The sequence below is a fragment of the Mesoplodon mirus genome (assembly GCF_964341445.2).
Source record: "Mesoplodon mirus genome assembly, chromosome: X".
Lineage (NCBI taxonomy): Eukaryota > Metazoa > Chordata > Mammalia > Artiodactyla > Ziphiidae > Mesoplodon > Mesoplodon mirus.
The window spans coordinates 19,818,703-19,845,047 of record NC_138981.1 but is presented as its reverse complement, the minus strand read 5'-3'; the positions used below and the strand labels follow the sequence as shown (position 1 = coordinate 19,845,047).

At 34.8% G+C, this 26,345-nt stretch overlaps 1 protein-coding gene across 5 annotated transcripts in view; it reads right to left on the bottom strand.

The window, feature by feature from the left end:
• Window positions 1-26,345, bottom strand: part of CNKSR2 (connector enhancer of kinase suppressor of Ras 2) — a 255,004-nt gene that overhangs the window by 184,218 nt on the left and 44,441 nt on the right. For all 5 annotated transcript variants that reach the window (XM_082610757.1, XM_082610756.1, XM_082610758.1 and 2 more), the window contains exons 2-3: window positions 18,817-18,980; window positions 10,277-10,479 (exon numbers count right to left, since the gene is read on the bottom strand). In XM_082610757.1, coding sequence (XP_082466883.1) covers window positions 10,277-10,479; window positions 18,817-18,980 — 367 coding nt within the window. The remainder of the gene's footprint in view (window positions 1-10,276; window positions 10,480-18,816; window positions 18,981-26,345) is intronic.

The window sequence follows — 26,345 nt, the reverse complement described above, 5'->3', positions numbered from 1 at the left end:
TATTTCATCTTGGGTATGTTTTGGTAGCTTTTGTGTTCTTGAAGGAATTGGTTCATTTCATCTAAGCTGTCAAATGTATGTATAAAGAGTTATTTGTAGTATTCCTTTATTATCCGTTTAATTTTGATTGACTTCTCAACCTAGTGTGGTTCCATTTTCAGTTTCATTGATTTCTGTTCATTTATCATTATTATTTGCTCCCTTTTGCTGCTTTGGGCTTATTTTCTACTTTCTTTTTTCTTTAATTTTCTTTTTTTAAGAATACTTAGCATGAGATCTAACCTCTTAACAAAAATTTAACTGTAAAAGACAATACTATTAATTATAGGTACAGTGCTCTACAGCAGATCTCTAGAACTTTTTCATCTTGCTTAACTAAAACTTTACGCCCATGCTTGTTGATTAGCAATTACTTTTCTATTTTCTTGAGATGAGAGCTTAGATAATTGATTTGAGATCTTTTTTTCTGATATAAGCATTCAGTGCTTACAAATTTTCCTTTCAGAATTGCTTTAGCTGCGTGCCTCAAAAATTATGACTTGCTCTAATTTTCATTCTGTTCAATATATTTCTTTTTATTTCCCTTGAGATTTCCTCTTTTATCCATGGATTAGTTAGAAGTGTGTTGTTTGATTTCTAGTTTGACTCCATTATGGTTAAAGAAGAGATTCTAACTGATTTAAATTATTTTAAATGTGTTGAAGTTTGTTTTATGATGCAGATATGGTGTACCTTCATGAATGTTCCATGGGCACTTGAAAAGAATTTGTATTCTACTGTTGTTGGATGAAATGCTCTCAAAATATCAATTATATCTTGTTATCTGGTGTTGTTCAGCTCTTCTAATCCTTACTTTCTGTTTTGAGAGAGGAGATGAGGTATCCAATTGTAATTGTGGATCTGTCTATTTCTTCTTTTAGTTCTGTCATTTTTTGCTTCAAGTACTTTGAAATTATTCTGTGGTATATACATCTTAGCAGTTTCTGTTTCTTGTTTTTTGAATTGTCTATTTATAGGCTCATCTATTGCATTTTGGTGTTCTTCATTTTTAATTTAAATGTAATATTCACACAGTACACATTAACCCTCTGCTTCTCATAACTGTTTGTTGCAAGTATTTTCCCCAGTTTGTCATCTGCCTTATACTTAGTCATGTTTTTCAATTTTATGTAGTCAAAGTCAAACAGCATATTTCTTTGCATTTTATTCCATATTTTAAAATACTTAATAATAACTCTACATCTAGAAATCATTTTTTTGTCTATATTTTCTCCAGTTTTCTTATGGATTTATTTTTCCCTCTTAAATAAATGATAGGCCTAAAATTACTTTAGTGAACAGGTAGTGTTCTATCATTATTTATTCTCCAAAGGCATAATCAAGTGCCCCAATTCCACTTATTAAATGACCCTTTCTTTTTCCAGGGGTTTGAGCATATTGTCTTCTAAATGATTCTATATACTGCAGTCTATTATGCGCTGTCTTCCACTACTGTTTATTCCTATTCCAAAATGGTATATTTTTCAACATAGTTTACTAAAACAGAAGGAGTCATTAAGAATTCAAATAATGATAATTAGAACAAAATGCATGTAATTAATTAATCTGAAGTCATTGCATAGCTATATCTAAATTTATTAAAACTCATTAAACTTAAAATGGATAAATTTTATATAATGTAAATTAGGCTTCAATAAAACTATTTTTTAAAAGATGTTAAGATATAAGCACTTCTAGGAAAACATCATTTTAAAAAAACCACCCCAAGACCATTTTTGCTGCATTGAAGCATAAAAATTGGCATTTTAATTAAGAATTCAAAAGTGCTTCTGGCATGAAAGAGCTTGGGTTCCTAGTTTTGCAAAGGTCAAAGTCTGTTAATAAAATCTAAAAGCTTCACTCAAAAGTGATGAGATGAAGTACAGCATGATTTTCCCCATAAAATCTTAAAAAAGACTCATTTGATCTTGAAAATGTACCAAAAGAAAAATCTATTTGATAACTGAATGCCTGTAGCAAACTGAATTCTAAGGCATGTTTTCTACTTTCCTGAGCACTCATATTTCAAGTGGGACAAGCTTCTCGCTAAAGATTAAATGTCAAAAAAAAACTGGAAAAAAAATCTAAGATATACCTAGGAAAACATGTATTTTATCTTGTAGTGAATTTCCCTAAAGTTTTCATTTTAAAGGCAAATCACATACAACCACACTAAGAACCATTCTTAGCCAGCACATCTTAATGTTTGGGATGATGATTTTGGCTATACACATACATAAATAAAAGAAGGCTGACAGGTTCCAATCTTTGTCAGTTACCAAAGATGAACACTCAATCATGACTTAATGAGATAAAGAAATGGATCTCTATAGAATAGCTGAACATGATCAACTTGAAAACAAAACAAAATTAAGAGAGGAATTTGTTCCTCAGTCTAAAGAAACCCCAAGTTGGAGCTCAGGCTACTTAGAAAAAAACACGTGGCTGACTCAAGGTAAAGAAAATAAAATTCATGGCAGGAAAACTTTTTGATGCCAGAAAGTTAAAAAAAAAAGATAAAATCCTTGGCTCATTAATAAATGGCCATTACAGGAATCATCCTACTTAGATCTTAAAAGTTACACAACTATCCTCAAATCATCATATGGATAATAAAATGCTTATACTTCTTTCTAGTGCAAAAGTTATTGACCTTATAAAAAATTATTTGTTGTACATTCTTTTCAAACAAAAGCATTTATGGAAAGGTTATTAATGGTTCAGAAATCCTAAACAAATTAGAAGCTAACAAGAGAAGCTAACAAGAAACGCTAAGGAGTTAATTAGGAAATCTGGAAGGCCTTACTGTTTCTCAGGTTGGCACTGCTGAGCCTGAGGGGCATTCTATGAACAACAGCCTTGCTAACATCACTGCTCATTTCTGGAACAAGAGGTGCCAAGTTGGAGCACTGAGCACACAGAGGAAATAAGACCAAACAACAACGAGCCACAGCATTTGGTAGTGTTTGGGGTAGTTTTCTTTGTCTCTGTAATTTTCCCCTGGTATAGAAATAATTTTTGTCCTATAGTTTCATATCATGGAAGAAGAAATTAGTTCAACCACTTTCGTAGATAAAGCAAAAGATTTCAAAGAATACATTTTCTCCCTTGGCATCCTAACCCTTATGCCTTAAACATTTAAAAGGTTTTCAGTGATATAAAAAGACATCTCATTGATCCTTTCAAAACAGAATGATCTTAAAATGTATTTCAGGAACAGTTAGAAATAGGTATTAATGCTAAAAATGAGAGAAAAGAATAAATTTTCATTATAAATAGCAAAATAAACTTTTTCTATATATAATACTTTTGAATATTTTTTAATGATGTTACTGTACAACATGGTACATACAGCGATCTGGAAACCTCCAAGTATAGATTGATTTGGCAAAGCCATATAAAACTGCAAGAAAGATGAAGTGTGAAAAACAGCAGGATGTAGGTTAAAAATAGACAAGTAAACCACGAATTGAAAATAAACAGTAAAGCTACCAACTGTGATTCACCTCTAAGGCTTTTCCTCTGGGAAAGTCTGTTGTTTCACTCAAGTCAACATTTAAAATAAGAAGAAAAAGGGGATTTCTGTTAGCCTTAGATTTTATTTTATTTAAGAAATGTAAGGAGCTAATTTTTGAAAATAAATGTTACTTAAATGGAAGCTCCACTGAAATTGCAGTTTTTGTGATTTGTAAACATTTTCCCTAGCACCCTAATGCTTTTGCCGTAAACATTCAAAAGGTTTTCCATGATATTAAGAGATATCTCATTGATGTCTTCTAAGTAAAATGAGAAATAAACTTTCTTTCTTTTTTTTTACAACTTTATTGGAGTATAATTGCTTCACAATGGTGTACTAGTTTCTGCTTTATAACAAAGTGAATCAGTTATACATATACATCTGTTCCCATATCCCTTCCCTCTTGCGTCTCCCTCCCTCCCACCCTCCCTATCCCACCCCTCCAGTCGGTCACAAAGCACCGAGCTGATCTCCCTGTGCTATGCGGCATAGCACAGGGAGAAATAAACTTTTCTATAAAAAAATTCTATACAGCAATTTGAAGTATCAAGGCCAGAAAAAGAAAAGTGGTATTCTTGTTTAGCATTTGAGGAGAAACACCAAAGTACAAATAAATGTTTATATACGCCACGTTCCTAAGAATCGCTTCCTCAAAATCCTTAAGAACTAGTACACGTTCAAAAGGAGATGTAGTATGACAAAGGAACATGATAAAAGAGAAACAAGAAGGGCTTTGGTATCACAACAAAAATAGATTCAAATTATAATTTTCAAACTAGTGAATAACTTCAGGCAAATTACTTCATGTTTCATATGTAAAATGGGGATAATGATACCCGCTTCGTGAGAATTCGATAAGTCAATACATGAAAAGCATCTAGTTCAGTATGGAACTAAATTAAAGATTTTTTCCTATTCTTTCTTTTCCTTTCTCCCCCTTCAAGTGACATAAAATAAAAACTGCAATAAACTCATCATATTGCTGTGCATGCAAGTTCTCCCCAAAATGTAAAAAAAAATTAATGCCCAAAAGTCAGATTTTTAAAAAACTAAGCCAGTTGTTTGGCATCAAAATAACCATAGTTAACTGACAGAATTTTTCATTTTTCAACTAAAGAATTATATTATATTGTACATTAAAGGCATAAACTAAGGTTAAAAATCCAATGCTTGGCAATATTCGATCGCAGTGACCATTTTAAACCCTCCAAATTAAAGACAATCTACTGTGACAAATCAAGATATTAAAAATTTTTGGTCAACATAATTTCTATGGAACTTTTATGATTAAGTACTTAAGTTCTAAGTTCTTCAAAACAAAAATAAAAAAGACAAGATACATTCTTACCTTATATAAAGAAAGCACAAAAACAGATTAGTTTTGGTCTAGAACTTAATATTAACTAAATTTAGTCAGAGAAGAGGTAGGGAGTTAAATCATGATTCTACAAGTCACCAACAAACTTTGTTAGTGTTTATTCTTTGAAATTATGTAAAGGGAAATAAGACGAATATATTCCTCATATGGCTTTGGTGAACAAGGTCAATGATTTATAGAATATTAGTGCTTAGAAGAGAACTTCAAATTCTGCAGGTCTTATATCCTTATTCTCAAAAGAAAATAAAAACAGAGGTTAAGGTTCAAGGTTACCCAGGGCCAGAGGCAGAGCTGAAACTCAACTCTCTCTTACTTAGCCCTTTGTTCTTTTATACTATTTCACAATGTATTTAGGCAGGGATTCACAACAGCGGTCATGGAGAACACTGCTCTTTTGGCTTTTCTAGCATTGATTAATGTGTTTTGCTTCCTGTGTAGTTTGTAGAACACACTGAAACAAGAGGGCATGTGGAATGTTGTCTTGTGCTCTTGCTGCTACCTAGAAAACATTTTTTCTTTGAAAGGAATAAAAATATAACTTAAGGGCCTCCCTGGTGGCGCAGTGGTTGAGAGTCTGCCTGCCGATGCAGGGGATACGGGTTCGTGCCCCGGTGTGGGAGGATCCCATATGCCGCGGAGCGTCTGGGCCCGTGAGCCATGGCCGCTGGGCCTGCGCATCCGGAGCCTGTGCTCCGCAACGGGAGAGGCCACAACAGTGAGAGGCCCGCATACCGCAAAAAGAAAAAAAATATATATAACTTAAATACACATCCACTAACAATCTCTAATAAAAGTCTGGGCTACTTGTCAGGAAAACAAACAGCGTAAACATTTCACTTGGCACAGTTATAGATAAAATCCTATTACAGGGCTTCCCTGGTGGCGCAGTGGTTGAGAGTCCGCCTGCCAATGCAGGGGACACGGGTTCATGCCCCGGTCCCGGAAGATCCCACATGCCGCGGAGTGGCTGGGCCCGTGAGCCATGGCCGCTGAGCCTGCGCATCCGGAGCCTGTGCTCCGCAAGGGGAGAGGCCACAGCAGTGAGAGGCCCGCATACCGCAAAAAAAAAAAAAAAAAATCCTATTACATTTAAATTGATTTTGGGACCTTTTGAAATTTATATTAGCCAAGGAGCAGTTAAGATAGTCATACAATCCATGGAAGAGAAGGAAGCAAAGTAAGTTCCCAGATATAGAAGTAGCCCTCATCATTTGCCTTTCCTCTTTTCCAACACCTCTAAAAGATGGAGTCTATGAAACGTAGAAGTTAATATTATACAAAACTATCCTGAACTACAAACCACTTCACAGAAAAATTTCTTCAAAGAGGAGTTATCACTTACCTTTAACTCACAATCAACCCAAGGATTCCAGTTTTCATTAATTCTAAGTAAAAACACTACACTGTTGTTGGTAAGATCACATATATCCTGATTCCCTAATTTACTACACACTTTCAGCCTTACCCTGCCTAACCTGTCAGCAGCATTTGACTCTACTGACCATTTCCTTTTTTTCCCTAAAACTCCTTATTCCCATCTTAAACGTTCTCACCACATACACAAAAAAGGTAATTATGCGAGGTGATAGATTATATTAATTAATCTTATGGTAATCATTTTGCAATGTATATGTGCATCAAATCATCACGTTGTACACTTTAAACTTACAATGTTATATATCATTCATATCTCAATAAAGTTGGAAAAAAATAAAATAATACTAAAATATCAACACTGCCCCCCCCACCAAAAAACTCTTTACTCCCTTTGCTACCGTGACACCACTCTCAACTAATTCTATCCTATGAAGTCTCGTTATGTCTTCTTATTTTTTCCCATAAGCTGAACTTCTAATCATCCTTCGGTTCGTGGTGGTATGCAGAGGTCATTCCTTTTCTCAGTTCTCTTCATTCACTCAGAAAAATTTATTGAGCACCCACTATAGGACAGGAACTCTTCTAGATAATTGTGATAGCAGTGAACAAAGCAGATGAAAATCCATGCTCTCCAGAAGCATACATTATATATAGAGCAGTCAGACAAAAACAATAATAACACATAAGTAAATTACATACTGTGTTAGAAGGGTTTGTGTTATGGAAAACAAATAGAGCAGGATAAGAGGAATCCATTCTAAAAATCTCCTTACACCACCATATTAATGTATTCAGGACTTTAACTACCACCTATATTTTAACTATTCCCAAATCTCTATCCACCGTATATCTTTTCTGAGCAGCAATACTCTAAAGACCTTTTCACAATCTATCATGGCCAACACTCAACACTTGTCCTCCACCATAACCTGTTCCTCCCGTTTTGATAATGGCATCACCATCCATTGGGTCAGCGAAGTCAGATACCTCTTATTCACCCTAGGTGTCTCCTTTTTCTTAGTCTCTCTGTCTAACAGTCTTCTATCCTCACTGCTGCTTCTCTAATTAAAGATCTCAGTAAATAGCAATGGAGAGAATCAACTCTGTAGTCAGGTGCCTGGAATGAATCCTGGCACCACCACTTACTTCCTATTTGGTTTTGAACTTAACTTCTGCCTCTGTATGTGCTAGTTTTCCTATCTGTAAAATGAAGACAACTCTCCTAGGTTTGCTTTGAGTGTGGCTGGTAAGCATCAGAATCACCAATAGTAGCAGCAGCATGATAACAGCTGGCACTCCATACTGGCAGGTCCCATATCCATGGATTCAACCAACCTCGAATCGAAATATTTGAAAAAAAATTCCAGAGAGTTCAAAAAAGCAAAATTTGAATTTGTTGTACAAGGCAATTATTTACATAGCATTTACACTGTATTAGGTATTATAAGTAATCTACAGATGATTTAAAATATAAAGGAGGATGTGCGTAGGTTACGTGCAAATACTGTCATTTTATATAAGGGACTTGAGAATCCTCAGGTTTTGGTATCTGAGGGGGTCCTGGGCAGGTACAAGGGACAAATATTCCTGAAACAACCTCTTAACTGGTTTCCCTTCTTCCAGCCTTATTCTTTCCCTAATCTTTCCCAACATTATAGCCCAAGTAATCTTCAAAATTCAAAGGTCTGAACACAACAGTGACCCTAAACAGCTCCCCATTGCCTTCAGCATAAAGTCCAAATGCCTTAAAATGACAAAGAATTCTTTTTCTCCTTCTTCTTTCCTTTTTAAAACTAAAGCTGTTAAAGCATAATCATTATAGACAAGCCAGCCTGGAGCTGAACTTTCCTGAGAAAAATCTTCAAAATATAAACTTCAGTTTCTTTTTTAAATTTACAGTCTCAGCAGAAGATTTTAAAGTTATCACAAAGTTGTGTCTTTTCCTTCTAAGTATACATTTTATTTTTATGATCAAAATGTTAAATGGCCTTTGATTTAATGATCACATAGGTAGTATGATAAAACACAAAATAAGCATTGTGAGAACCTTTGCAGCAATGGAAGCCAAACAGATGATTTAAATTATTTCCTTCAGACTTTCTGTCACATTTTCTCTTTCTATGAAACAAACACAAAACACCATTGATTGACTTCATGGATTACTATGTATGTGTGTGTATGCTCATGTATGTTTGTAGATGAATTGGCACTTACTAAGGACATCTTATTAGATGATAAAAATAATGCCACCATAAAAAATTATATAATACAATAAAATCTCAGAAACTACTATATAGTGTTCTAGAAGCCATTATGTGATTTTATAAACAGCCATACCTGCCATTAAGAAGTAAAAACATTCTCTAATCATTCTATTTATTTATTTATTTAATAAGGACTAGTGTAAAAAGAAAATAATGAAATTTACCAAATATAAATATCAAGGCTGAGCTAATTTACAATTATAGGACAGGTGATACTTATAAGAAGATATAACTAAAATCAAATATATTTTCTATAAGTTTCTGATTACTGAGAAGCCTCCTGAAACAAGTATACTACATTACTTAAGGATAAGCCATATTTTAAATATATTTACTTATTGACCATTATACAACTTGTAGAATTGACATGTTTAAATGGCAATTACTTCATACAATGGATAAATGTGGTTTAAACAATTATGAGAATTTTCATGATATCATAATATAAGAGAAATATGCTGTCCACCGATTAATTATCAAAAAGCTAATAATTACAGCTTAGTGTTCAGATTTGGATTTAGTATTGTCATGTTATATGTTATTAGTAATATATATAAATTTAGACAATATAGAATTAAGTAAAATTACCTTAACTTTTACCTTAGACATACAAATACTGTGTTTTTAATAGTCTCATATTTTTAAAAAGCTAAAATATTATACAGTTGAACTTCAAACAAAGAGAGGGTTAGGGGTGCCAACCCCACACAGTCGAAAAGTCATGTGTAACTTTATAGTCAGCCCTCCACATGCACAGATTCAACTAATGGATGATTATGTTCATATAGTAATGTAGTGCGTATTTATTGAAAAACTCTGTATATAAGCGGACCCATGCAGTTCAAGCCCATGTTGTTCAAGGATCACTGTGTATATATGTGTATATATATGTATATGTATGTAAATTCTACTGACATTTATTCAAGAAAGAATTCTAGTAAAATTCTACATATCAGAATTTCTTATAAGAGACAAAATGTTTTTTAAGATTTGATTATTTAACCATCATAACACAGTACATGTCCCCTACAAAAAAATTTTCAAAAATGAAAGAGCTTATTTAGTTATTTTTAAATAGTTGTAATGTTTTACCATTAAAATGTTTAATCACATATACAATTTTAATCTAACTTTTTTCATTTTATATTATGAAAACTTTTATGTGTTCCAAGACAAATGAAACTTAACTACATTAGCAAAAAAGGACCAAAATTGTTTTTATAATATCCAAAATTGACTGTGCAATGTGAATAATAATAAAGAATGAATAAAGCAAAGGTAATGAGACATACAATGCATGCTATGAAAGTGTCAGTGTCTAATTACCCATTTAAAACAATAAATAGAATACTGATGGTCACTTCCTTAAATATGATCAATGAATGAACAGAATACAGAAAATCAGGAGACAAGGTAGTATTATAAATCTTGTTATGACAGCCAAAAATGATTTTCCTTATAGAGCAGCAAATGTATTTTGAAACTGTCAGGGACTAATTATTGATTAGCTACTTGGATATAAAATTTTGCAAACAGTTAGTATCTCTTTGATGATATGCTTATATTGTGGTAAATCATAATTAGGCATTTGTTAATATTCCTCGTGCTTATCTAATCCTTTCACAAGAAAAAAATGAAATAACGTTATATTCACACTGATGCCTGAGGAGGATAACTTATGAAACATGTGAAAGATTTTACCTGTCCAACCAGGCAAGCAGACTCTTGGCTGCTCCAATCAGATCCACAACCGAAGTCAGAAAATCATTTGGCAATTTTCGGCTGGTTCTCCCATCATAATGGCCACTCCTTCTCCTCCCTGTTATAAAATTCTGTAGATTTTTGGCAGATGCATTCAACTTGTGAGAAAGGGTTTTTAGGTTTTCTGTTTCCAAGCCATAATTCTGAATTATAAAAAGACAGAGAACAAATATACTTAAAGTCAATATTTTATTCATTCGTTAAAACACTTACTGAGTACTTTACTATATGTACAGGCAGTGGAACAAGTATTAAGAGTTACATATAAATAAGATAGGATTCCTGGCCTAGCAGAACCCATAGTCAAATGAGGATTTGGGGAAACGTCAGATAAACAAATTACAAGAAAATGTGTAAGTGCTAATATGAACATGGAAAGATGAGGGCATTATATCTTGGAATTATGCCACCCAAGACAGAAAGATTATAAGGACTCACAAGCAGCTTCTTTTTTAACCCAAACCTAAGTTCATTTACTTGTGAAATTCATTATTATCAACAATTATTTTTGAGTATTTATTCTATTAGCATATGCATAGTAATGAATGTAGGCACTAGGAAAAATTCTGCTTCCCCAAAATGAGAAAGTACAATCCAACAATAAAATGAAATAGCAAAAAAATAAATCATATACAATAGAACTTTTCTTCTGTGTCCTCTTCATAATGACTCACATAAGAAGTTTATTTTATGATATGGTATACCAGGAAAACCTCTGCATCCTCAGGGAAACCAATACGCTTTCTCCTTTTTATAATACAAATTATAAAACTAAACTTATTTATAATTTTGTCATGGTTGCATTAGCTCACAGTCAAATATGAAGCACATCTAAAGAAATCATAATGACTTTTTGGTAAGTATAATTGTTCTTCTTTTCCTTGGTCTCACTTTTCAATTTCTATTAATATATATTATTTCACCCTAAATGTTTTATCTATAAATTATTGCAAAAAGGCTTTATATGAATAAATACAAATAAACTTTTTTTTTTTTACCATATTCAATAGGAAAATATTGTCGGATCCCCTCAAATAAACTTTAGGGAAAGATTTCACAAGTCACAATTAATTTTAGAACAGATCATTGTGAGCTGTTAACCTGATCAGAGGATGACCTTGATCAAAGTACTTAGCAGCACGTACGTTACTGTCATGTGTAAAATTAAAAGTATTATTAACTTACAGAAAATCATAAAACCCAAAGAATGTTAGATAGCCTCTGAGGCCCAAATAAATTCTAAGTTTGATTTATCCCCTCCTTTTACAGTTAAGTAAAGTGAGACACAGGGAGATATTTTGATTTGCTTAGAGCTCAGAGCTTAGAGTAGACAGAAATCAGAATGGGACTACAAGTCCCCAGGCCACCTGTGAGGCAGTACCTCTACCCCCACTCCTTAGCACCAATAATCTATTCCTGTTCAAGCAGGGTAGTAGAAACAAGTGAAACAAAATGGGGGAAATGAAAAAGGGAAGAAAGGGAAGAAAATGGCACAATGAATTTAGCTATATTATCAAGTCAACAATCACTGGGTAGCTAGTTTATATGAAATTTAGGTTTACTTTTTCTATTTAAGAAAAGAAATAACTTAGAGGAGAAGAAAGGAGGGTGTAGAGGAAGATTTGGATGCATAAACATTAATAGCAAGTTATGTATGTTACCACTAAAGATTTAATAGTGATAAAAATCTGATTGTTCTTTGCTGAGAATTTACATTTTTACTAAAAGAACACTGTTTTGGAGCCATGGATTTGTTTTTTAAAAAACGTAGTATATTATATATTCACTGCTAAATTTGAATTGCAATAGTCTCTCAAGTTAAAAGGTTTGGTTTACACAAATAAAACAACATTCTATTCAAATTCTATTGCATCTGAGCATGGATTATTTGTGAAACATTTGGGAGATTTTATCCAGCATGTATCCTCTTATAAGAGATATTCTCTAATGACTAGATAATGACTAGATAACTTGTATCAACTAAACTGAAAATGATACTTCTGAAGTACTTGAAAGTATTTTCAGAAGCTTTTCCCTGTGTTAAAGCATTTTCCCTTAAGTACAACAGTGTCTGTCTTTTTCATTTTTGTGTATTAATGATTTTAATGAGAAAATATTTGTTTACAAACAAATTATAAAAATTTCTCAGAGAAACTCAAATTTAAATAGTTTATTAGTGATGGGCTTCCCTGGTGGCGCAGTGGTTGAGGGTCCGCCTGCTGATGCAGGAGACACGGGTTCGTGCCCCGGTCCGGAAAGATCCCACATGCCGTGGAGCATCTAGGTCCGTGAGCCATGGCTGCTGAGCCTGCGCGTCCGGAGCCTGTGCTCCGCAACGGGAGAGGTCACAACAGTGAGAGGCCCGCGTACCGAAAAAGTGTAAAAAAAAAAAAAAAAGTTTATTAGTGAGGAACCTAATCAATCAACCTGGTAACATAACTTGCACTCTATAGCCATTAGCCCCAACAAAAGATTCATTTAAATTATCTCTTCTTATATTACCATCCCAAATATTTTATTAGAAAAGGTAAAAATGATTTTAAAAGAATACAGATCTTCTCATAAATAAAAATCTGAAGGCAAAGTAAAAATACTTCGAAGATTCCAAAATTTAAGATAGCATTACATTAAAAAAAATACAACTCAAGAATTAGAGAATAGAAAAATCTTCTGGACAAAACCTGGTAAGATACTCTGAGGTCTCCTAACTTGGAAGCCTACTAAAGAAATATCCTATATGGAGGAATTTCAGGTAAAAAATACAGGCCACAGAGGAATCCAGTAGCGAGAAGAGACAAAAAATGCGTAGTAGAAGATGGAGAAGGAAATTCTTAAAACTTATTCTAGTTAACAAATATAACTAGTTAAATCAATAATTCAAAAGCATTTAAGAATTCTAGAAGAGTACAAAAATAGGTTCGAAGTTTCTCTGTATATAACAGTGTCTGTGTGATACTATTTGAACAAAAGAGATGGATTAGTTGATGTCTCAAGTTAACTTTCATCATCACAGTTCTCAGTTCTAAGTAGCTCAAAATCAATTACTGACAACACAGATATCTTTTTGCTTTTTCCTTCATGAAAGTGGACGGTTTGTTGTGACTCACTAAGTCACCAGTAAATCACACTCCCCTGCCTACCATGTAAAGAAGCAACAAGTATATGAAGTGCCCCTTTGCTTTTGGCCAAAGGTATGCAGATGAGAAGTACTGTCTCAACTTTTTAAAAATGCAGGTTTATTCACTACAGACTTGCTTTTTACTGGATATGCATGGGACAACTAGGCATTACTATTGGTACAGAAAGGACTACATCAAGTAAACAAAAGCTTGGACATGAAATGTACTTAGCGACTTTCTTTATCCTATATGTTACCTACGTGGCCAGTAACATTCATGCCAGGAACCAGGTGTGACTCCACACTGATTCAACATAGCCAGTCTAATCTTAAGGAACTGATGCTAAGTTTCTACTGTTCTTCTCTCAGTTATACGCATGCAAAAGCACATGAAAGAAAGAAACAACATTTTAGAAAATCGAGCTGGCTCCCTCACTAGTGGCAAACTGTCACTAAACACTTAACTGGAAATATTGGCACCATGTATTTTACAATGTCAATGCTATTTTATTCAGAGCTCTTAATTTGAATGCATCATGTAGCAGGTGTTAGGTTTTATAATACTTTGCTTTATAAATATGTGTGAGTCCTAAAAAGATTGCTTTAATGAATTTTTTTAGAAATGAATTATTTTGCGATGAATGAACCAAGCAATTATGTTGCAAAGAAACAAATCCTAGCAATGGCAAGCATCAAATTTTTCCTGCAAAATACCTATTACATGAAAAGTATATGAAGAATGAAATGCAAACTATTCTTATCCTGTCATAAGTGATTCACTTGTACTTCTCAATAAAAGGTACATTGTCAAAACATAAATTAAGGGCTATACATTAAACTATATGTATTTTATTTATGCTTTACTATTTTAGTTAATACAAGGTGCTCTCTATTGAAGCACACCAAATGATAGCATAACAGCTTGAAAGAGTTAATATAACTCCAAATCATGAAAAGCTTATTTCTTTCTAGGATAACATGGTACAAACAGTATAGTTGGTGCTTAATAAATATATGTTGCATGAATGAACAAGTTACTAAATAAACCTTTGATTTTCAACAGCTGCCATAACATTTATTCCCCATCAGGACTAACTTCAAGACAAGGCAGATGAAAATATTCCATTGCTCAAAAAAAAAAAAAAGGAATTTGGTAATTTTTCTGTGTCTGCCTTATTTTAGGAACAGAAACTTCAGAGTCTGAGGCTGTGTCGGCAAGAGAAAAAAATTACAGTTCTCTGGAGAAAGGCAGAGAACTTCATTCAGTAAGATAACATTAATTTAATATCCCCTACTTGCTAATCACTAGGCAGAAAGCATATCAAGGACCAAAAAACCTAAGCAAAGAATTATAATGTGATACAAAGTGTAAGGTGACGTTCTTCCCATCACTTCCCACTCTGCAGCAGCTAAATCAAAATTCTTATTTTTCTCTGATCACTGCATACTCTTTCAAAATTCTGTCTTTACACATATTTTTTCTGCCTAGATAACTTTTCTCCAACTTTTTTATCTGGCAAACATCTATGCATCCTGCAAGTCCCAATGCAAATCCCACTTACAGTTCCTGGATCCCTCAGTAGTGTTCATCATCTCCTTCTGCACTCCCCTGGGATTTTAAAAAAATATCTATATTATCTTTTAATGACTTTTGTCTTTACTGGACTGTATACATCTTAAGAGCACAGACTATGCCTTTTTAATCTTTGTATTCCCTGTGGTAGCACTGTATGAGCATGAATATATAATTGCTAAAAGAAGAAATAAATACAGTAGATGTAGGAAAAAGTAGAAGAGTCAGTAGAGACATTACAGTTTTGAAGAGACAAAACATAGTTCCCCATTGCCAACAGCACAACTCCTGATGCAATCAACTCAGCTTGCTGAAGAGGGATGTCACCTCCTGATTTTATAATGGCATGTAGAAGTAAATCAGAATTCACTGCTCGGAAATTTGCTTTATATTCACTGGAAAACATCTGGTGCATAAACTGTAAGATATGTGCACTTTTAACATGCTGATGTATAGCCGTTAGGAAGCAGTGAAAAGGAAGTTTAATATTTGACCTCCTTGGAGAATAAACATAGAAAGAATGAATTTAATGTTTTTATTTTTGTTTGTTTTTGTTTTGCGGTACGCGGGCCTCTCACTGTTGTGGCCTCTCCCGTTGCGGAGCACAGGCTCCGGATGCGCAGGCTCAGCGGCCATGGCTCACGGGCCCAGCCGCTCCGCGGCATATGGGATCCTCCTGGACCGGGGCACAAACCCGTATCCCCTGCATCGGCAGGCGGACTCTCAACCACTGCGCCACCAGGGAGGCCCGAATTTAATGTTTTGATTTATTTTTTTCCCAAGAAAATGATGCAACACTATGCTGCTTAAACCCAGAACTGCATGGCAGTGGTCTATATCTGATACCATCCTTTTAAGTAACTCTAGGTCAGCAGAGCTTACCCCAGGCCAAACTCCAAAGCCTACAGGTCTAGACTATTTGTAGGTAGTACTGTAGTCATCAATCTTATTTCCTTCTTCAAAGTGGCAGAGTGGAGCTCAGCATGTGAGTGGTTCATCTAAGAGAAGCCCTACTTATGACACATACACTCTAGACTTCAAGCTGTGACACACTCAACTTTACTATTATAGAAGATGTGGCAAATAGGGGACTGCTAGGTCAGATACCCATCTCCAAGCCACTTATATTGTACCTTCATAGCGATTCTGCCTCAGATTTGGAGACCAGTATGCAAAAACACTGTGGACTCTTACCTTACCCTGAGTACTAGCTTTTATTTCAGGCATGATTTCTGCAATCTGATTCAGATAAGGCAGAGTGCAAGTGCATGCTCTGGTCGGAATTAATTTCTTTTATCTCAGGAATAAGGAAACAAGAAGATCCCCAAATTATCATGTGAAAAATATGTCAAGTCTCTTTCATCACCACTTTCAAAAAATGTTTATTCAGCATCTACTATTGCCAGGCATTTGTGCTACACACTAGGTGTTCAATAAGCAATGTCACTTTTCCCACATAGCTTGTAGTCTAGCAGAAGAAACAGACATTAAACTAATAAATACACACATAAGTATATAATTATGAAATGAGATGAGGGTTAAGAAAGAGAGGAAGAGTGGGGGGCCAATTTTAGACCAGGCCAGGGTGAGGGAGTGATCAGGGAATATCTCTGAGGAAAGGACAATTAAGGTAAGACTGAAATGTGTAAGTGGGAGGTACTATTCAACCAATCTGGTTTCAGATTCTTTAAAAACTATTTTCAATCACTTCTTTTCCCCTTGCTTATTCTATTGGCTTTTAGTGAAATTTGATGACATTATTGGTGTTCCTTAATGAAAATAACAGTTCCCATTGCTTCTGTGACAACTCTTTCATAGTTGTCTTCATGCTTCTCTGACTACTCCATAAGTCTCCTCTGCAGACCCTTCTTCCTTCCCAGCTGGAGTGTCAAGTTGTGTCCTTTGTTCTTTATATTCTACAGGCCCTTCCTGGATGATCTCTCTATCTATGGATTCAATCCCTATATACTTGAGACTCCCAAATCTCTATCTTCAGTCACTTCTCAGCTCTAAATTCATAAATTCAATTGTCTGATGAGTATTTCTTTCTGGATAACCCAGAGATGCCTCAAATTCAACAAATCCAAAACTCAATTTATATTCCCACCTAAATCTATTCTTGCTGCTATTGCCTATCTTCATTATTGGAAGATCTTCTACTCTATCTCTGCAGCTAATAAGATGGAATCTTCCTCAACTTCCTTTACCTCACTCACCACTCCTAGTCACCAGGTCTTCTGTATTCCTGTTGCACATCCTTAGTTTAAGCCCTACTCATAGCCTAAGTAGATTATTTTAAACATCTCCTAATTGTTCCCCTGTCTTCACTCTATGTCCAGTCCACTCCACCCTTTTCACTACCATCAGTTACCTTTTTAAAGCAAGTATTTGATCATTCTTGCATAGTCCTCCAGTGCCCAGATGAAGAAGTACTAATCTCTTATCAGGATATTAAGGTACTTTACAGTCTGGCCCTATTCTATCTTTTAAAGTCTAATTTTAGGCCACTATTTCCCACTTATTTTTGGTGGGAAAATAGCTTATCATTTTTCATACACACCAGGCATGCTCCTTATTCTGTGTGCCTCTGTATGTGCCGTTTTATCTACCTGGAAATTCCTTCCCTCTGTTCCTCCACCTCTTAGAACACATGCTCGTCCACCACTAGGCTGTTAAAGATCACCTCTTTTGCAATACAAACCCATTTATCTTAGTCAAAACTTCTGTGCCCCTAATACTCAGCTCATAGTTTTATTTTAGTAATTATACTATAATATTGTGACTATTTATATGTCACTCTCCCCCCACTAGGCTTTTCAAGATGGCAGGAACTAGATCTTACATCTGTCACACACAGTGCTGACTGTACTGATTCCTGAATTACGTTTAATTATCTACACATTTATTATTAATCATCATCATCTTAATAATAGTGACTACTTAGTGAATGCCTACTGTGTGCCAGGCACAGAAATAGGTGCTATTCAAACACTATCTCCTTTGCTTTTCACACCAATACCAAGAGGTAGTTGATATTATCTCTATTTTTTTAAAAAAACTAAGGCTATGGTGAAATGACTTGCACACAAATGTCAGTAATTGACTGAGTCAAATTTCAATCCCATGTTATTATAAGACTCATGTTCTTTTTCACTGTAGCTCTAGCCCCAGTCATGTTAGTGTCATCTTACCTAACATGGAGAAAAAAAGTCTATGTTCCTCTCAGAATATCTAATGTACTATCAGAATCTTGCAGGATTCTTTTCACATTGATTTCTCATGTCTGACTAGGCACTGCTCTTTTAACACAAAAAAGTAGACATATAATGTACAATATTCAATTTTCATTGACGTATACACAAAGAACACTAAAATTATTTAATTATTTTAAGGATGGTTTTTCTAAAATAGGATTACTTAATATTTGGGACACTAAAGCAAAATTTTTAGAAGGAAATGAACTTTATAACTGATTGTATGCAATTGTACATCCCAAATGCTCTGTGAAAACTCCCTTGGTGAGTTTTCAAGTAGTTTTTCAAGTAGCTAAATAAAATGTCACCAATTCAGTTAATAAGCCCGTTTAATTTTTAATTTGGTACTGCAGAGTACATCAAATTCAACAAAGGAGGAAAATATCACCACATCCAGTTGGCTGATAATTAGGGGAATTTTTTTTCTGCTTGAAGGAGAAAAAACAAAAAAATTTTAAGGAAAAAAATTTTAAAGGAAAGAAAACAGGAAAGAAAAGCAAAGTTTCCCTTCCCACCATTTTTATGATGTCCTTACCAGTGCACAAAGAAGGTCAACCGCTTCCAAGATCAGTTCCTGATGGCCGATGCGGCTGACCCCCAGATCCTCTAGCTCCTGATGTGTAATGCGCAGCAGCTGGTCTCCACTGATCTTCTCCCTCTCAAAGTTCTTAATATACTGCTGCAAACAGTCATCAAGACCTGCAAAAGAAAAATACGGAAGACCAGAATGAAGAAAAAAAGACAGTTGAACCAAACAAATTTAAAAAATAATAAAACAAGCATTAACTCCTACCCAGTCACAAGTTAAGTCCATTTCAGCTCTGGACTAGTTCAATCATCCACCTTTCCTCAACCTATATATGGGCTTCACTGGGGGAAAAAAAAATCACTTCCTCATATCCCAGCTGTTAGGTTCCTATTTGAATTTTCCCCAGCAACTACTGGAACTCTTTACCTCTCTTCTCAGCAGTTCTCTTTGTTGCCTGTTTCTCAAAATGTGCTAATGGGCAGGTTCCCCTACTTCCAAATTTATCTGCACCCCACTCCTCCTTTCTTCTTTCAGAGGGAGAGGTACCCTTCTTTCTATACAAGGCTAATCAATCTTCCTCTGCTCTGGAATCTTCTGCCACCTTAACACTACTTCAACAATTAAAAAATTAAATGCTCTATTTCAACCATTTCTTTCTTATTGACTCCTTTGTTCAAACCTCTGCCATCTTAAAAAACAAAATAAAACAAAACAAAAACCTTTCCTTGATTTCCTTGATCCTGTGTTCGCCACCAGTCTGTTACTCCCTTCAGAGCCAAACCCCTTACACCTTTATTTCCTCACCTATAATGCACGCCTTAATCCACCATCATTTGGAATTTACCCAGATCCAAAAATGGAAATCCACAGTGGATACATTTTTCAAGATTACTCAGGGCACTTCATAAGTGATTGGCCAGGCTACAGATTGGGTGGCTTCAATCACCTAAGAAATGACCTGATATAAATGATGAACTGGACTAACAAGATTACTTCTCTCCAGATTTTTAAGTAAGGAATACCAAGAAAATGAGGCAATCACGAAATCTAAAAGGTCTTGATTATATGTCAAGGAGGGAGACAAAAGGCCATAATGGGCAACGACCCAGTTGAAATTATGACAGAGCAGAAAGTATAAGCAAGTAGAGAAAGCAGAGACGAGGTTACAACAATTGTGCAAAGGGAAGCAAAGTCCCATAACAGAAATTATGTAGCCACTGAGAGAAGAAAAGAGACACTCCTAAAAGCCACCTGGTTCCTGATAGGATAGTTTAGTACCAGGCCACACATGTCCTTATTGTCTTTTCAAACTTTCTTGAAGTAACTTGAGTTACCCTGCAGTCTCTCTATACTACCTTTCTTTCACCTTCCATTGGTATATGCACATTACTCTTTCCTGGTTCTCTCTGTCCATTCGTTCTCCGTACCCTTTCAGCATGTTTTCTCCAACTGTCCTAAAATATTGTTGCTCTCCACTCCAGGGACCCATTCCTGGCCCCCTTACCTCTCCTCTTTACATTCTAACTGAACAATCTCATCCATGCCCATGTCTTCAACTGCGATCTAACACCTCATACTTCCATTTCAGATCTCTCTCATGAATGCCAGACCTACAAATCTACACATTGTAACATGCTACAACACAACTCATTTTCCCCTCCAGAGGAGTCTCTGCTGCATTCACTGTCTCAATGAATGGCACCACCATCTATCCCAGTATAAAGACTAAATACATGGGAGCCATCTTATATTTATCTATCTTCCTTATATCCCTGCATCCAACCAATCTCCATGTCTGAACAATAGGTCCTCTGAAACATCATTTATATATATATATCTTTTCCTCTCATTCTTCACTGCCATCTTTCTAAATCAGGCCACAAACAGTTGGCCTAAAACAGTTTTACAGTTTTCCTCCTGCTAGTCATTATCCTCTCCATCTTCCCCAACATAAAACTTCCGATATCATTCTCTACCTCAAAAATGTTCACACAGCAAGATCCTTTTTGAACCACCTCCTAGAGAAATGGAAACAAAAACAAAAATAAACAAATGGGACCTAATGAAACTTGAAAACTTTTGCACAGCAAAGGAAACCACAAACAAGACGAAAAGACAACCCTCAGAATGGGAGAAAACATTTGCAAATGAAGCAACTGACAAAGGATTAATCTCCAAAATTTACAAGCAGCTCATGCAGCTCAATATCAAAAAAACAAACAACCCAATCCAAAAATGGGCAGAAGACCTAAATAGACATTCCTCCAAAGAAGATATACAGATTGCCAACAAACACATGAAAGGATGCTCAACATCATTAATTATTAGAGAAATGCAAATCAACACTACAATGAGGTATCACCTCACACTGGTCAGAATGGCCATCGTCAAAAAATCTACAAACAATAAATGATGGAGAGGGTGTGGAGAAAAGGGAATCCTCTTGCACTGTTGGTGAGAATGTAAATTTATATAGCCACTATGGAGACCAGTATGAAGGTTCCTTTAAAAACTAAAAATAGAACTACCATACAACCCAGCAATCCCACTACTGGGCATATACCCTGAGAAAACCATAATTCAAAAAGAGTCATGTACCACAATGTTCATTGCAGCTCTATTTACAATAGCAAGGACATGGAAGCAACCTAAGTGTCCATCATCAGATGAATCGATAAAGAAGATGTGGCACATATATACAATGGAATATTACTCAGTCATAAAAAGAAACGAAATTGAGTTATTTGTAGTGAGGTGGATGGACCTAGAGTCTGTCATACAGAGTGAAGTAAGTCAGAAAGAGAAAAACAAATACTGTATGCTAACACATATATATGGAATCTAAAAAAAAATATGTTTCTGAAAAACCTAGGGGGAGGACAGGAATAAAGACACAGATGTAGAGAATGGACTTGAGGACACGGGGAGGGGGAAGGGTAAGCTGGGGCGAAGTGAGAGAGTGGCAGGGACATATATACACTACCAAATGTAAAATAGATAGCTAGTGAGAAGCAGCCACATAGCACAGGGAGATCAGCTCGGTGCTTTGTGACCACCCAGAGGGGTGGGATAGGGTGGGAGGGAGACGCAAGAGGGAGGAGATATGGGGATATATGTATATGTATAGCTGATTCACTTTGTTATAAAGCAGAAACTAACCATTGTGAAGCAATTATACTCCAATAAAGATGTTAAAAAATGTTCATTGTTTCCTCATATTTATGACAGAACAAAATATGAACTACTTTACATAGTGTTCAAGGCCCTCCCTGACCTGGACCTTGCCTTCCTATACAGACACATTTCAGACACTGTCCACACTTCCCAATCTACCACTCTACAGACCTCCATCACAACAATGTCCACATTATAATTCTTTGTTCCCATGTCTGTGTGCCCAATAAATAGACTGGAAATTCCTTGAAGTTGGGCACTGTGTCTTCTGAATTTGGAGAACCCAGGGCTTAGAGCACAGTGACTGACACAGACTAATGCTCAATAAGTGTAAGCTGAATAAATTAATAGACATTTAATTTTATGCTATATAACCTGGTCAGAGCAAAAAGGGAACTTTTTTTTCTTTTTTTAAAAAAATTTATTGGAGTATAGTTGATTTACAATGTTGTGCTAGTTTCAGAAAAAAAGCAACATTTTAAATAAGAGCTAAATCTAAAATCAAAGGGGGCAAAAGAACGTTTGGTACATGGCATTTTGAAGCACTCATGTCTTGATACACTGCAGAATAATATGAGATAGACTGTTATTATTTTGAGTTGATTTTTCTTACAATTCCTCTATGTAAAGGAATGATAAAGGATTTCCTAGAGCATCAAAGACAGCATCATTATTAAGGTTACAGACCAAGTCACATACTAACTGGCCGGGTAGAAATAAGGAAGAGAGACTTATCCTGTATCACATTAATTGCTGCCTAATTTAATTATCAAGGTATATTAGCCCATAATATAGGAAGTATCTTGGCTCCTCTATTTAAAATGTAAAATATATGGTAAATATGCAGCTAGGGTATTATAATACAATCACAATAATGTCACTTTATGCCAATATATGTATTTATGAACCATATGAACCACATATATATTTTATTCTCAACTGAATTATAAGTAATCAATGACCTTATAATATTTTAGAGTTGTTGTTTTGACTGAAAGGTCAAAAACAACACCTCACATCTGTGTATGGAGAAAATATGGTCCAGAAAGAGTAACCTACAAAAATCATAAAAATGAATACATTACAAAATTGGGCTAAAGGTCTGAACCTCATGATTCCAGGATCTATGCAGCACATATGTGATCATTTAAACTCCCCTCACTCATACACTGTTTTATTTAAAGTAGAACTATACCATTTTCAAGAAGGAGAGGTTCTTTAGTGATTATGTGTCTAGTCTTCAACACTGTAACATTTATTAAGTAGATAAAATGAGAACTAATATATACCAGATTTTAAAAACATTATTATCCATCTCATTTTCCTAAGATTTTAAGCTTTAATGTTGCATGAATTCTTTCCTTAGGTACCACTAAATTTTACCCTCTCTTGTTGATGTTCTAAATAATTATAAGTAAAATTTATAACATCCACATACAAATTCCTACCTATTTGTTCTTAAGAAAACATACAGAAAATGTGTTGATCCATACTTTAAACCACACAAATTTACCTTGAAGACAATCATGCACTTTTGTCAATTGAAATATTAAACAAACTATACACTAAAACAATCAAAAGGAAGGCTTGGAATCATTACTATGACATGTCTCTGACTTTCTCAGTAAATTATACTGCTTTCTGCCATCTGCAGGGAAAGGAATGAACATAATCAAAGCTCTAGAAAGAGGTTCCAAAAATAATGAAACATTTACAAAATGATGATATCAGAGAGATATCCTAAGGATGTATAAATTTTCAGTAAATCAATGATATTACAGAAGATGGAGTAAAATAAATACATAAATCCATTATAATGTGGAAGTAGAGTAGAATATACAAATTATTATATTTAATATTCAAAATCTTAAAAACCCACTTAAAATTGATGTTAGAGGATGACTCTATCCCTACTCCAGGAAATTTTACTTTCTACATCATTTTATACACAACACGTGCTCTCATCTAAAAACAGAACGCTCTCTGATGTTAATAGCAAAAAAAAAAAAAAGGTAAATTCTTTAGAGTTCTATTGCCACTCATGATGCACTGTGAAGAACAAAGATTGACATATGAAGGTTTGTGAGGACCTATGTCCCACTTCTGCAAAATAAGGTTAGGAAGTTATTAAAACAAACATGCATCAGTCCAATATCCTTTTGCTTACTCTAATACATGAATGATAATTCAAGGCAGAATATTTTACTTTTAATCTAGTTTTCGGCCCCCTCGTTTCACTGACACTACTTTTTGCTAAGATCGACAATGATGGGTAACACCTGATTCAATTGCCCCATTTCCAATCTCAATCTTCCTATAAGCAACTTAGTTCTTTATTTCTACCACCATTTTTCCAGTCTCAGAGCCATTTATGATGACTTCCCAGTTTAATCCCTTATCTTGTCATTTAGTGAGAAACATAATTTATTCATTCAAAATAGCTCTTGCTCTGTCCTTTCATTTCTGATCACACTGTCACCAGCTTACTCATGCTGTATATAGCCTGCCCTGATTCCCAGCTGCTCCCCCTGGCATCAGTCTGTTCAGTCTATCACACAGTCAGATCTCTAAAAACACTCTTCGATCAAGCCATTTACTGATTCAAAAACTTCAAGAACTCCTCCTGCCAAAAGGTTAAAATCCAAAGATCTTAAAAAAAATTTTTAACTATTAAAACTTTTTTTTTGGTCCTGGATGTTATTTTGTTAATTGCGACATCTACTATAGACAATACAAGCATTTTCTATAATATAAACAGCCAGAAAGCTCATATGACCATCTTTTTCTTCTATACATAGGATACTATAAAATGATAAATGATCCAGCAAAAGATAATTCACATTTAAGATCTTGTGGTACCTCCTAAATCATCTAAAAAGGATGAAATTATATTTAGTAGTGTTTCAGCACTAAGAGAATTTTACTGTATGCTAATTAGTGGAAAACTGACCAAACTACAACAATATATAGGCTACTTAACAGATACCTAGCATATCTAATAAATCAAATTCCTGGAGCATTCTAGAAACATGAGATTTTGCTCTAGAACCCATGCAGTTAAAATTTGTTTTAACAATTCCCATATAGTTCTGGGACGATATAGCCATGTAAATTCTTGATCAAATTCAGCAATAAGCTGGCCATCACTCTTACTTAGTAAGTAAAGGTGTATTTACTCTTTGCTCTGCTTTTTACATATTCAAATTTATATTTTGTTCAACCAAAAAATAAATAAGAAAAACTTTTCTTCAAAAGCATTTATGCTTTTAGAATTTAATTCTAAATTCCAACAAAAATTATGCAATATCTGCTGTAACAAATGGGAAATAATGTGAACAAGAGTAACAAACTGTGGAGCAACCATACCATGGAATACCACTTAGCAACTGAAAAGGAACTATTCACATACACAATAATTTGGATGGAGCTCAGAGTATTATGCTGAGGGAAAATGACCAATCTGAAAGAGGTTACTGAATGATCCAATTTATATTACATAGTGAAAAAGACAAAACTATTGCAGCAGAAAACAGATCAGTAGTTGCCAGGGATTGGGAATATGAAGAGGTTGTTACTATAAAGCAGCAAGGAGGGAGTTTTCTGGGGTGAAGAAACAGTTTTGTGTCTCAATTGTGGTGTTGGTAATGTAAATCTATACACATATTAAAACTCATACAACTGTAATGCCCCAAAAGTCAATTTTACTCTGCTAATTTAAAAAACAGAAATTAAAAAAGTTATAAATGAACTACAGGCTATATAACATTTGGAAAACACTATTAAACTAAAATTTTAGTTGAAGAAATTTCCCTTCTGATATCATTTTATCGTAGTGTCTGATATAAAAGACCCAGACCAGGGAATAATGTTTCCAGCAATCCATTCAGCCACTGTTTATTAAGTACCTGCTAGTAACTTTGGGGCAGTGTGCATTCATGCATTTAACTACCTTTGAAAAGACTCCTTCACGCTGCTAATTGGCAGAGCTGAGAGACTATAAACAGAATTCTCTCTAAGAAGCTGTATATGATGTAGCGTGTGCAGACTGATGCAGTAGAAAATCAATCAGTGCCTGTGGTCTTTAGAAGACTTCTTAGATGGCCGAGCCCCACTATACTGATCATCACCATTTCTACTCTTCTCCTCAAACCTAACTTTTTTCTCGAAAAACTTAACGTTGTCTTTAAGACAGAGACTAAAAAACAAATCTTGACTGGGTGACTGGGTGGTAATATGTCAATTGCTCCATTTTGCAAAACAATTCAGCCTTTTTTACAATCTGTTGCTGGTTCTTCATTTTAAACCAGAGCAGGTTTTAAATGCCAGGCAACTTTAAAAGAAATTTCAGAGAAATATCTGCT